The sequence below is a fragment of the Chinchilla lanigera genome, unplaced genomic scaffold (assembly GCF_000276665.1).
Source record: "Chinchilla lanigera isolate Chin_1 unplaced genomic scaffold, ChiLan1.0 scaffold00053, whole genome shotgun sequence".
Taxonomy (NCBI): domain Eukaryota; kingdom Metazoa; phylum Chordata; class Mammalia; order Rodentia; family Chinchillidae; genus Chinchilla; species Chinchilla lanigera.
The window spans coordinates 2430632-2444464 of record NW_004955454.1 but is presented as its reverse complement, the minus strand read 5'-3'; the positions used below and the strand labels follow the sequence as shown (position 1 = coordinate 2444464).

General features: G+C 52.4%; 2 protein-coding genes across 8 annotated transcripts in view; one reads left to right on the top strand and one right to left on the bottom strand.

Annotated features, from left to right (window-relative positions):
- Positions 1–13833, bottom strand: part of LOC102011174 (putative IQ motif and ankyrin repeat domain-containing protein) — a 33936-nt gene that overhangs the window by 17092 nt on the left and 3011 nt on the right. For 2 of the 6 annotated variants that reach the window (XM_005395804.2, XM_005395806.1), the window contains exons 2-3: positions 12082–12170; positions 8613–8702 (exon numbers count right to left, since the gene is read on the bottom strand). In XM_005395804.2, coding sequence (XP_005395861.1) covers positions 8613–8702; positions 12082–12166 — 175 coding nt within the window. In that variant the 5' untranslated portion in view covers positions 12167–12170. Of the gene's footprint in view, positions 1–8298; positions 8372–8612; positions 8713–9022; positions 9197–12081; positions 12171–12648; positions 13587–13833 lie in introns of those variants that run through there. The other 4 variants (XM_013520055.1, XM_013520056.1, XM_005395805.2 and 1 more) reach the window with 3 other exon arrangements.
- The window catches only part of Fam83h (family with sequence similarity 83, member H), a 14620-nt gene continuing 9239 nt past the window's right edge, over positions 8453–13833 (top strand). Inside the window, exon 1 of one of the 2 annotated variants that reach the window (XM_005395811.2) lies at positions 8453–8541. Coding sequence is in view for 1 of the 2 variants with exons in the window: in XM_005395808.2 (XP_005395865.1) it covers positions 10202–10768 (567 nt within the window). In the remaining variant the exon portion in view is untranslated. Of the gene's footprint in view, positions 8542–10090; positions 10769–13833 lie in introns of those variants that run through there. The other variant, XM_005395808.2, reaches the window with a different exon arrangement.

The following is a 13833-nucleotide window of genomic DNA, read 5'->3' as shown; positions in this document are numbered from 1 at the left end:
TATGTACTGAAGCGTCCACAAACTGTGAGCTAAATAAACCTTTCCTTCCTTCATTCTGGGTGTCGGGTATTTTGTCTCAGCAATGAGAGAAAAGTAACCAAGACAATTGCTTCTGTTTCCCAGTGTGTACCTATGGCCTTGTGGGGTGTACCATATGATCAGCTGTCAGAGGAAGAAAAGGCTAGGGCCTTGTTTATGGATGGCTCTGCACGCTATGCAGGCACCACCCACAAGTGGACAGCTGCAGCATTACAGCCCCTCTCTGGGACATCCCTAAAGGACAGTGGCAAAGGGAAATTGTGGCAGTGGGCAGAACTTCGGGCAGTGCACTTGGTAGTACATTTTGCCTGGAAGGAGAAATGGCCAGATGTGTGACTATATACTGATTCATGGGCTGTAGCCAATGGTCTGGCCAGATGGTCAGGAATTTGGAAAGAACATAATTGGAAAGTTGGTGAAAAAGATATTTGGGGAAGAGATATGTGGATAGACCTCTCTGTATGGGCAAAGGATGTAAAAATATTTGTTTCCCATGTATACGCTCATCAAAAGGTGACATCAGCAAAAGAGAACTTTTAATAATCAAGTGGATAAGATGACCCATTCTGTGGATAGTGGCCAACCTTCTTCTTCAGCCACCCCGTCACTCCCCAATGGGCCCATGAACAGAGTGGCCATGGTGGCAGGGATGGAGGTTATGCATGGGCTCAGCAACATGGACTCCCACTCACCAAGGCTGGTCTGGCTACAGCCACTGCTGAATATGCCAACAGTAGAGACCAATACTGAGTCCCCGATATGGCATCATTCTCCTGGCAAGTTGATTATATTGGACCACTTCCATCATGGAAGGGCCTGCACTTTGTCCTTACTGGCATAGACACATCTTCTGGATATGGATTTACCTTCGCTGTATGTAATGCTTCTGCCAAAACTACCATCTGTGGACTCACAGAATGCCTTATCTGCTGTCATGGAATTTCACATAGCATTGCCTCTGACCAAGGAATACATTTTACAGCCAAATAAGTGAGACAGTGAGTTCATGCTCATGGAACTTATTGGTCTTACCATGTTCCTCATTATCCACAAGCAGCTGGGTTGATAGAAAAGTGGAATGGTCTTTTGAAGACATAGTTACAGTGCCAGCTAGCTGGCAATAACTTGCAGGGCTGGGATAAAAAGGCTGTATATGCTTTGAATCAGCATCTACTGTATGTTACTGTGTCTCCCATAGCCAGGAATAATCAAGAGGTGGAAGTAGGAATGGTACCACTCACCATTAACCCCAGTCATCTACTAGCAAAATTTTTGCTTCTTGTCTCCATGACCTTATGTTCTGCTGGCTTACAAGTCTTAATTCTAGAGGGGGGAAGGCTTGTACCAGGAAGCACAACAATGATACCATTGAATTGGAAGCTAAGACTTCCCCCTGGTCATTTTGGCCTCTGAGGAAAGAGGCTAGAAAGGGAGTCACAGTGTTGTCAGGGGTGATTGACCCAGTCTATCGAGGGGAAATTGGACTACTACTCCACAGTGGAGGAAAGGAAGAATGTAGGCGGAGTGCAGGAGATCCCTTAGGGCACCTGTTAATATTACCATGCCCTATTAAAGTCAGTGGAAAACTACAACAACCTAATATAGGCAGAATTACCAATGGTCCACAGCCTTCAGGAATGAAGGGTCACTCACCAGGGAAAGAACCAACACCTGCTGAGGTGCTTGCTGAATGTCAAGATCAATGGAATATAGAATGGGTAATGGAAGAAGGTAGTTTCTAAATACCAGCTATGACCACATGATCAGCTACAGAAGAGAGAATTGTAATTGTACTATTTATCCCCTAATATGGTTCTAATATAATAAAATGTTGATAGACTTACTATTAGGTCTTAAGGATTGTTAAACCTGTGTTATAATGTTCAAGTTATGAAATGATAAGTGTAAGCATCAACCAGAACATTTTGGTGAGGGAATTAGTGTGTTTCCATTTGTATGCAGGATAGTTATAACATGTTAGGTGCAATTATATGCATGTCTTTATATCTGGAGATTGGTTTAAAGAAATGTGTCTGGTTGCCAAGTTGACAAGCGGTGGATTGTAGTGGTTGATGGAGTGTGTCAATTTGAGAAGTTTAGAAGTTTAACTAAATCGGCTGAGCAATTCCACACTCTAGGGTGTAGAGGACCCACCCTAGGATGGCTCATCACCTGGATGGTATAAAAGGGAAATGGGGAAGGACAGATGGATTTCCATTCTTTGGAGGAGCTCCAGTCTTCCCCTTCAGCTTAGATGTCATCTCCTGGCTTCTGGTGCAGACTCTTTGGCTTCCACCTTGGATCCTTCAGCCTTCTGTTAAAGACCCATCAGCCTTCTGATAAGGACTTGCGCAGAATACTGCAGTGAACTCCAGACCTTAGACTGAATCCTTCAGTCTCCAATGTGCAGACACCTTCTGCACACCTCCTCATCCAACTATGTGGCTGACCATCCCAAGCCAATCTTGCCATTTCTTATACATTTATATATCTTGTGTTATATAGTGTTATCTTGTGTTATATATCTTACTGTTTCTCTAGTAAAACCCTGACTGATACAATATATAAAGAAATAGAGGAGTTAACACAATAAACCCACCAGACCTAAAGACTCATACAACACTCCTCACAGTGGCAGCGTACATCCTTCTCAGGTACAAGTGGCACATTTCCTACGATGGGCACAAGTTAAGTTACAGTGGATTTTTTTTTTTTTATCAGTGCTGGGATCAAACCCAAGGTCTTGCATGCATTCCACCACTGAGCTACACCCCCAGTGATTCTTAGAAGTAGCATACAAAGTATCTTCTCTGACTACCATGAGCTGAAGTTAGAAATCAGTAATTCTAACTGAGTGCTGTAATCCCAGCACTCGTGAGGCTGAGGCAGGAGGATCATGTGAGTTTGAGACAAGCCTGGGCTACAAAGTGAGCTCAAGGCCAGCCTGAACTGCATAGCAAGACCCTGTCTCAAAAAGATAAAAAAAAAAAAAAAAAGAAATCAATAATGGAAGAAAAACTGGAAAATGCACAACAAAATTGTGGAAATTAAACAACACACCCCTAAACAAACAATGGATCAAAGAAGAAATCACAAGGGAAATTGGAAAATAATTGGAGACAACTGAAAACAAAGCATAGCATGCCAAAACTTATGGGATGGAGCAAAAGCAGTGCTAAGAGGGGAATTACACAATTAAACAAGAAAGATAACATATTAACAACCTAACTTTACAGTTTAAGGAATTAGAAAAATAAGATTGAACTAAACCCAAAGATAGCAGAAGGAAGGAAATAGAGAAATGAAATAGATATTATAAAAAAAAGTCAATAAAAACAAAATATCATCTTTTGAAAGGATCATCAGAATTGACAAACTTTGCCAGACACTGTAGCTCACACCTGTAATCCCAACACTCAGGAGGCTGAGGCAGGAAGATCACTCTGAGTTTGAGGCCATCCTGGACTACATAGTGAGTTCAGAGCCAACTTGGGCAACATAGTGAGACTCCATCTCAATTAAAAAAAAAAAAAAAAGAATTCACAAATCTTTAACTACATGGACAAAGAGAAGATACAAATTACTAAGGTCAGAAATGAGGCCTGACTTTTTTTTTTTGGTACCGTGAATCGAATCCAGAACCTTGTGCTTGCCGGGCAGGTGCTTCTGTCATTGAGCTATATCCCCAGCCCTAGGATCAGAAATGAAAGTGGGGATAGCACTGATTTTACAGAAATAGAAAGGACCATAATACATAGTACTATGAACAATTGTGCATCAATGACTTATACAACCTAAAAGAAATGGAAAAATTCATAGAAACACAAATTCGAAAGAAACTCAATCACAAAGAAATAAAAAAGTGTGAGTAGACCTGTAACTAGTAAGATTATTTCAGCAATAAATCTCCCAACAAATAAATCCTGGATATGAACTCTTCCCTGGAGAATTCTATGTGACACATAAGAAGCAATACCAATCCTTCTCAACCTTTCTACTAAGTTGAAGAGTAAGGGACCCTTCCTAATTCGTGCTACGTGAACAACATTAGCTGATACAGAAGCCAAAGACGCCCTAAGGAAAGTACAGATCAATACCGATGCAGAAATCCTCAGGGAAATACTAGCCAGCTGAGTTCGGTAGCATACTGCCAGGGTTATACACCATGGTGAAGCAAGGTTTATTTCTGGAGTACAAGGATGGCTCAGCATATGAAAATTAACCAGTGTGATATGTTACATTAATCATATTAAGAGACTGTGAGGGAAACCCACATGAACATCTCAACTGATGTAGAAAAAGCTTCAACAAAAAAAATCTGACAAAATGCTTCAACTTTTTATGACAGAAATAGGCAGCAAACTGGAAACAGAAAGAAATCTCGATCCAATAAAAGGCACGTATGAAAACCCCACTGTGAACATTATACCCATAGTGAAAGACTGAAAATTTTCCTTTAAGGTTAAGAAAAGGAATGCCTGCTTTCATCTCTTCTACTTAACGCAGATCTGGAGGTCCCTGCCAGAGCAATCAGGCAAGAAAAAGAAATAAAAGGCATTCAAATTGGAAAGGAAGAAGTAAAACTGTCTCTGTTTAGAGATGATATGATTTTATTAATGGAAAACCCTAAATATGTACCCCAAAACCTGTTAGGACTAATAAGTGGATTCAGTTGGGTGGCAGGTCTCATGGTTCTGTTTATACAGTGCAGGCCAGCAGGCAGTCCATCGCCAATAGATCTGATGGGGGTTATGGGTCTGCCCCATGTATCAGGATACACAGACTTCGCTGCCAGCAGGACACTGGGCGCTTTGGCCAGTGGAGTAACGATCATTATGGAAGGAAGAGTCAAGGGGGCATCCTTGAAACTGCTTCCCTCCACCAAGAGAGTGAACCAGCTAGAAATAGTGTTTTCCTGGAGGAATATAGAGATCAATATCAACATCAAAGGCAAGGGAAGCAGGAGTGGGCTCCATTACCTCTCTGTGAATTCACCTGTCTGGCCTTTGCAAACACAAATTAGCAATGGTGGAAGACGATGGATGACTGCAGTGGAACAGGTAGGGAACCAGCAATTCCCCTGCCTGCAGCAGCCTCTTCACTGGTGCCCACGGAATGCCCCTGCAATTGGTAGCACCTGCCCAGGCAGCAAATGCTTCCCTCTATTCTTCATCCCTGGGAAGGAGCAAATGCAGCTCACCTTCATGGGACAAAGACAGCTGGTTACCTTCACTCTCCTCCCAGGGGCTAGGGTTACTCTCTGACCCTATGTTGTGATCCCCCAACGATGTCCACGTCTTGTTCTCTGGAACCTCTGAACATGTTAGGGTATGTGGCTGGTGGGAGGGGCTTCAGGTTGCAAATGAATTAAAGTTGCTAATCAGCTGCCCTTAAAATAGGGAGATGATGCTACATTATCCAGGTAGATCCAATGTCATAAGGTGGAAAAGGGGAAGAGGGAGGCAGAATAGGAGAGGCAAAGGGAGGGGATTGAGAAAGATACATTTGGGCCAGGGATATAGCTCAGCGCAGAATCTGCCTGGCAAGCTGGAGGTCCTGAGTTTGATTCCTGGTACAAAAAAAGAAAAAAAGGTACAATTACTGACTGAAGATCAAGAAAGGGGCCTCACACCAGGCATGGTGGCACATGCCTGTAATCCCAGCACTCAGGAGGCTGAGGCAGGAGGATCACTGAACATTGGAGACAAGCCTGTGCTACAAGATGAGTTCAAGGCCAGCCTGAACTGCAGAGTGAGACCTTGTCTCAAAAAGGAGGAGGAAGGGACCTCAAGCCAGGGGTGTGGGTCCAGAAGCTAAAAAGGGCAGGAAAATAGATTGGCCCTTCAGGAAGGAATACAACTTTGTCACCACCTTGATTGTGAGGTCCAGGTTGGGCTGCTAAGTCACAGGATCGATCCCCAGTACATGTGAGCTGTCCTAAGACCCTAGGTTTGTGGCAACTACTGCTACAGAACGAGGAGACAAGCAAGGAACCTTCATCATCTGTACACTTGATGGGCCAGGGAGAAGACTTTAGGGCTCCATAGGGCTGAGGCCACCCCAGCGTCCTATGAGAGAGAGATCACTGCAGCTGGAGCCTCTGTCCAGCAGGAAAGCAACGTGAGAGGTGCACGCCATCTCCACTGCCATCCCCTATCTGAGGGGCGGCTCCGGCCCACTCACTGAGAGGCCTGGTAGCTTTCCAGCGCCACTGAGGTGTTGCTGAGGCCTATGGGGCTGCTGGGACTTCACGCGAAGGGCAGAAGGGTGCCTATGGGCTAGAGAGTTCTTGGAAGTTCCAGAGCAAGGAATGTGGCCCATGGCAGAAAAAAAAGGCTTCTAGCAGGCTGCAGGTCCCCTTACAAGCCAGCTTGTGGCTCCGGGACTCCGGCATCAGCCCTCAGCAGCAGGGCACAGGACAGAGGACAGAAAAGGCATGAGTGGCAAGTGAGGGCCTAAGCAAAGTCCATGGCCCAGTGACTTCTCTCTCTGACACTGACACCTGTAGGGGCAGTAGATGGTGAAGGAAATGGACTGGGCTTGGCCCTTAGTCAATCAACACGTTGGGGAAATGGCCTTGTGGGGGAGGGGCACCCACTGAGGGTTACAGGACAAACAGTGGACCTCGTAACCGTCCTTTGGATGTTAGCCAGCATCCTCCTTTGGAGACCCATCCAAACAAGACACTGTCCCTGTGGAACCAACAATGATCAATTCATCAGCTCTAGCTAGTGGCTCAGCAGATAACCAGAAAGTTGGAAAGAACAGGCTTGCAGGCAGCAACAGAGAGGTAGAAGAAGCAAGCTCCCTGTGGCCTCCTGGAACAGCCCAGAGGGTGACAACGGTCTGTGCGATGGACTCCCAGCGACCCTTCCCCAAAGAAGCCAGCGAGTAGCCCACAGGATGGAGTGTTCCCTGCGCCCATCCCCGAAGCTGCACCTGCACACAGCAGTTCCACTTGGCACTTTCCACGTCAAGAGGCCACCATACTCGCTGAAATGGACATCCTCCAGGCTTATAGGTCCCTTCCTGCCAGCTGTGCCTGCTGTCCCAGCACCCCAGCAGTGCTCCCAAACTGGAACCCACCTGTAGCCACAAAAGGTGGCCAGCAGGGCCAGGGCCAACAGTCGCTTTCTACCCCAGGTTTTGTTTTGTTTTGTTTTGTTTTGTTTTTGTCTTTTTGAGACAGGGTCTCGCTATGCAGTTCAGGCTGGCCTTGAGCTCACTTTGTAGCCCGGGCTGGTCTCGAACTCACAACGATCCTCCTGCCTCAGCCTCCCAAGTGCTGGGATTACAGGCGTGCACCACCACGCCCGGCATTCTACCCCAGGTCTTCACAAGCACCTGGCTTTTGTGAAGACTGGGGACACTATCTTGTGAGGCCCACTTCCCAAGACAGAGCCAGATGGGGGATATCTGAGTCTCTCTCCCCTGGCTCCCCAAAAGCAGGCCCCACCACTGGCTATTTCACAGGGTCAATGTAAGGATTAGGCAGGATTTAAGAGTGAGACACAGTGGTGCTGGTCTCCCCTGAGCACAGCAGCCTGGGGCCAGCTTGGCATGTGCTCCTGCCTCCTTCTCCAAGCCAATCTCCGGCACCAGGACAGCCTCCCCACACAGCCTGTCTGTTAAATGTCACAGGATCTGCTTCACTGTGCATTACCCATAATCCAGCTCAGTCCACCAAGCATGTACAACTATTATAAAATAACCATCAGTACTTCACAGACCCTTCTGTGGCCAGCCCTGTCCTCCAGACAATGATCAGCTTCCTTAATCTGGAGCTGGGAGGAGGGGACAGGCGACAGTGGTACCAGATGGGGAAGGCAGGACCCCACCCCACCCCCCGCCCCGTGAAGCCTGCCGCCTCTGGCTGCTCCAGTAACTCAGACTAGGAAGGCAAGTGGGAGGCTGTGGCAAGTGCGCCCAGCTGGAACTGCCAGGTGAGAGGTGAGACCTGGAACCCAGAGAAGGGAGAGGGGAAAGAACCCACTGAGCTAGTTGGGCCAGGGCCCTGGGAGTCGTCCAGCAATTTGGTTCAGATCTGCTGGTGGGCATCTGGACACCCAGGAGCAGGCTCGGCGGCCACTGAATTCGGAATTGGAATACAAAGGGAGGTCTGAACTGAAGGTGTGCCCTGGAGGAAATAGAGCACAGAGCCGGTTGGAGGCGGGAAGGAAGGCCCGGGACCTGTCCCAGGGCTCAGCGAGTCCCCGCGGCAGTCTGCACTCTTCCCTGCCACCCGAGGGCGACACTCACGAGATGGAGGAGGCCGCCCCCGCCCACCCCAAGGGCGGGAGGCACCGAGGGACAGGGTGTTTCCGACGGGCAGGCGGCACTCGAAGGTGGGGCAGTGAGAGCGGTGAGAGTCCGCAACTTTGCCGACGCCGGGAGGGGCTCACAACGGAGGGCGTGCCGCGGGCCGGCTCCCAGCGTGCGCGCGCGTACCTACGTGTGTGCACGCACGCGCTTACAAGCCTGTGCATTCACACAACTGCATAGGTAAGCGCCCGTTCGCGCACATCATGCGTGGCTGGTTTAGGACAGCCCCGTTCCCATGGGGACACGCTCACCTGTAGGAGCTTCTGGGCGCTCAGGGTTCGCAGGGCCCCTCGCCTGCTGGCCAGTCTTCCTCTGCAGCTGGCGGTTCCCACCGGGCTTCCCTGAGGAAAGCTGCCGTCAGGGAAGTTAGGGTATGAAACACCCCCACCCCAACCTCAGGAGGAATTTATAGGACATTTGTGGGACAGCAGCAGGGAGCTCCTATACACAGCCTCCTAGTGGGGCAAGCTCGAGACAGCTTTAATGAGCAGCCTGGAGGCGTCCTCCAACAAATACCACCCTGCCCCCGGTGACCCTGAGGGCCAGCAGGGAGAACTGCCCCTGTACTTGGAACTCAGAGCTCAGGCCTGTGAGACCAGGGGTAGGCATGTTGCAGCCCCAGGAAGGACTGTACTGGCTCCCCTTGCCCCATCCTGCCCACCTGACCCCACCCAGACCAGTGGCCTTTGGTCCTCCTGTCCCTCCCAGCTCTGTCCAGTACAGCATTCCCAGGGCAAGTGCTCTCCATCTACTCTGAAGGCTTCTGGACAAGGGGGTGTGCACTGGGTTGGGCCGGGCCAGGCAAACCAGTCCAGCCAGTGAGGGGCCCTGGGCTTGGGTGTGAGTCAGCGGCCCGGGGCTGGGAAAATGCTGGGGAGGAGGCCTGTTGAAGCCCCACCCTCCCAACAGGAAGCCAGGGGAACCCCAATGTTGAAGCTGGTCCTGGACCCTCACCCCCACCTGGAGAACTCAAAGGCAGGCCAGATGAGGGCTCCTTAGGCCTTGTCTGGGAAAGGGGAAGTTGCTGGGTCCCAACCAGAATGTCAGCCGGTGCGTCCACACTCAGGAACAGGCTAGATTCTTCCTGCCCATCTCAGTCCTTAACATGCCGTCTAGGCCTTCAAAGGCCCAGTCTTCAACAGGCCACAGTATGGCCAGAGACCACTGTGTAGGCTTTCTACGAGGGCAAACTCAAGACAAGCTCAGGGCTCCAGGGTGTCTGGGTCTGGGCCTGAGGAATTGCTCAGGGTGGGCTGGGGGCTTCGTGGCCATCTAATGTCTGGGTCCGGAGGGTCAGTGCAGCCAGGATGCAGCTCCTGGCCCAGTGGTGGCCACGGTTTGAATTTCCCGCGACCAGGGGTGGAGCCGAGGAGGGGGTGGGGGGCCTCAGTGCCGCCCAGGCAGGACCAGGCACGTCATCCTGCACCACATCTAGCGACTGAGAGCCGCCTCCAGTTTCCCTGTCTCCCTCCCTGTCTGGCCAGCAAGGCCTGTGGCCTGTAAAGTCCTGCACCCTGTGTCAGCAGGTTAGTCAGCCTTTTGGGCCTGGCTGAGCTGCCACGCTGCCGAGTCCCTATAAACTTCCCATCGCGATCTGGCCCAGCTGAGTGGGGCCCCGAAAGGCCCACAGACAGAGCCAGAGCCGAAGTGCTGCTGCGCAGCTGAGGGGCTGAGGGGCAGGGCAGGCTCCTGGGACGAAGGAGCAGAGGGCAAGTGTAGTGGGGAGGGGGGCCCACTGTGGCCTCTTGGATGCCGTCTGAACCACCTGACTGAGGCGCCCGTTGATGAGCCAGGCCCTGGGGAACAGACATCTGGTGAAAGAGGTGCCGGAGCTAGGGCCATGTCTGGGAAACGTAGAGCTCGCAAATCTCGAGGCAGGAGGGCGGGCCGGGCCCAGCGGGAAGTGGGGCAACAGGGCCCTGAGGCCAGCCCTCCGCCCCCTGCCACAGGGGGCCCGTGGGACCAGGTGGGGGTGGCCCAGATAGGGCACGTGACCAGCACCCAGCTGGCTCCCCAGGGACACCCCAGGACAGCCGGACCAGAGCAGCCAGTGCAGGCCGCTGCTTCAGGGTCTGAGCTGGTGCTGGCTCTGCCCCAGCACATGGAGGGCTGTGGAGCTACAGGCCCAGCACTGGCCCTGGGCCCTGAACTACTGAGGCTCCATAATGTCCAGCTGTGCCTGGCCCAAGAGCAGCTGCTGCTGGAGGACCGAAGGCGGCAGGTCCAGCTACAGATGCAGCTATGGCAGGAGGAGCAAGTGTGGTTGCAGCAGCTACAGGAGGAGCAACTGTGGCTGCAGCAGCTACAGGAAGAGCAGGCCTGGGTGCACATGGAGGGGCTGCAGCTGGCTATGGCCCTGGAGCAGCTCCGGAGTGAGGGCCTCGAGGCACTGCAGACCCAAGGCCAGGTAAGGCCTGGGAAGGATGGGAGGGGCTCGGGCCAGTCTGTTGGTGAGGTGGCCACTTGAGCATCTTACAGATGCCAGGCTGCTTTGGCTGCTTTGGCAAATGTTCACATTTGCCAATGGGGGCTGGTGCCCACCACGTAAGGCACTGCCAAGACCAAGGATAGCAGGCCTTCCCAAGCCATTCAATGCTTGGTGGACAAAGGTCACTGAGGGAGGGCTCTTGTTTGGGGACAGACATGTTCCTACAGAGTACCCAGGCATCCCGGCCCCAGACAGCTGGCAGCCAGTGTGCAGGCTGAGGCACGGGGGGAGGGTCTGGGTGTACACAATGGAACCAGTAGAACTGAGGAACACCCCCCTAGTTCCTGGCCAGCTTCTTGTTGACTGCCCTGCCCCCTGTTTACGGCAATGCAGGACCAGACTTGAGATCATGGAGGCAGCACGCGGTGCCTGTGCCCATTATCCTACTTCCTGAAGGAGTGCCAGCCTCAGACGCTGCTGGGGCTATTTTGGGCAACCAGGATCTAACCCTGGCTTGATGAGGAAGAGTCACCACTACCCCACTAGCTTCTGGGAACCTAGGAACTCTGGGGTCCAGGGGCTGGGGCCAGGCCCACCTCAAGCTGCAAGGGTGTGTCTGAGACTGGGGGGGGCGGTATTCTCTCAGCAAGCACAAACCCCAGGCAGGCCACGGTGGGATGCAAGGGATGCAAAGGGCCATAGAGGTCCAGCCTGGGAAGTGTTTGCAGCTATGACAGAAAGCAAATGGGACTCAGGGGATGGGGGTGGGATAGCTGCCGGAAGTGGGTGGACACAGGGGAGGTCCCCTTCCCGACTGACCGTCAGTAGGACCCAGTCTAGGTGAGCTGTCACCATTCAACTGGAAGCGGCTATGGGAAGGTGGTCTGAGACTGAAGCAGCAGTCAAGGGAATGGAGCAGAGTTACAGCAGACCACATGCAGTCCTTACCTGAGATTTCCCAAGTTGGAATCAAGCCCTGCTCTTTTTCAAGATCATTTTTGGCCAGCAGAGCTCGCTCCACTGGCTCCTGCTCCCTTCCCACCTCCATGGCTCTAAAGCTGCGTTTATCTGAGCACTGTGCCCAGCCCCAAAGCTACAAGGCTCAGGACCAAGGGCTGCTGCAGACATCTGAGCTCTGCACCCTCAGTCTGTTACATGCAAGTCAACAGAAATCCCCTGAAGCCCACTCTTGGGGGGATAGCCATTCTCAGATGGTGGGTCCCAGGGAGCTGCAGAGGGTCTCACAAGTCAGGGTTTGGGTGGCGGTGCTCTGGAGGTCAGGGTGCACTCACCAGCAGCAGCTCTTCGTTTGGACCCAGAGAGGGATGTCTGCCACTTCCCTGATGCCTCTTTGGTTCCGCCCATCTTAGTGTTCATTCTCCTGGAACAGGGCAGGGGCAGTGGGGAACAGCACTGTACACCACCGTAAGCTGGGCAGACAGTAAGAACTTAAGGCTCCCCCAGATACTTCCTAGCCACCTGCCTGGTCCACCCATCTGCCGAAGCAGCTTCCTCAGGAATGCATGACAAGACCATGTCCCTTCACCCTCACATGCCTGCCCCCTCTACCCCTCCTTTAGCTTGTCGTTTGGGGCCCCAGAGTCTAATGTTCAGCACCCATCTTCCTGCTCAAACACCAGGCCACCAGCTGGACAGCTGGATCTGATGGACTTGTCTGAGCAGAACTGTGCTGTGCAGTCTTTGTGCCTGTGGTGATGCTCCAGAGCCTGACCCCTCTCCCTCCACAGATCTCTTATCCTGGCCTCAACAGGTGCTGTGGTCAGATCCTGGAAGCAGTACCCTTCTCCCTCGTCCACCAGGCTCACCCAAGTTCATTTCTCCTGAGAGGCCTCCCCTACCTGCTGCAGGGAGAGTAAGGGTCCTCCCGGAGCTTCCCACTTCCCCCACTGCACAGGAGGCCTATGCTATGTAATTGCCCCAGCGCTGCTCTGATCCCACACCTGTGCGGTGTTGCTGAGTGGGGAACAACTTAATAAAATGGGGAGTGACCCTGGCGCTAGGACAAAAATGGTTGAGAGGGACAAGGAACAGGAGGTGACCAAGGCTGGCTGGGAGAAAAGACTCAGGCAGGGTGGCAGGGACTGAGCACTTGGTGTAGGAGTGGCGGGCAAGAGCTGACTTGGGATGGCTGAACACAGAGCAGGGCCTAATGAGAAGGGGTTGCCAGCGGGGGCCTGAGGGGAACGTAGGCAGACTGGGGCACCCAGGGGCAATTAGGGCTTGCATTTACAAACTAGGGGTGGTGTGGGGGGGGGTTGATGTGTGAATGAGGTCTCTGTGTGGGGAGTGGTGCGTGCAGGGTCTGGGTGTGAAAGGAACTCTAGGTATACATGTCCCAACATGTGAGGGGTCCCAACATGTGCTTTCAGAGTACATGTTCATGCATGCAGGGTCAATGGGCACGAAGTCCCCTGTTTACATTTGGCGTCCTCTATTTGTGTAGCCAAGGTGTGGTAGGTGGTCACGCTGAGAAGAGGCATGTGTACCTGTAGGATTCTGTGTCAATGGGGGTCTCCTGTGCTTGTGGGGTTAGGGTGCATGAGATTAAATTACCCCAGGCTCCCTTGTGTGTATGTCCCCTATGTGTCTGAGTGTGCAGGTATGGGAGGTTGTGGGGGGCTCCCAGGAGGGCCTATGCGGTCCCAAGTACATGGAGTGGGTGAGAGTGGGGTGATTGGTGGAAGAAGGCTGGGTGTAAGGCGTGACTCCGTGTGTTGAGGGGGTGCCCCGTGTGTACTGGGTCCCCAGGCCCAGCCCTGCCCCGGTTTGGCACCGCCTCGCCAGCCTCACCTGCCTGCCTCACCTGCCGTGCCAACCTGCCCAGGCTAGAAGCCCCGCCCCCTAGGTCGGGCCAGCCGGTCGCCTAGGGATCCAGCCGGAACTTCCTAGTCACCCTGACTTCCGGGGCGAGGGTCAAGGGTCAGGCTTAGGGGCTTCGAGGCTTCGGTTCACGGATGGGGGTTAGGGAACTGGGGGCCCTTGAAGTCGGGCCCTGGTGGTCTCCGGCGGCGCGGGCCGGGGTT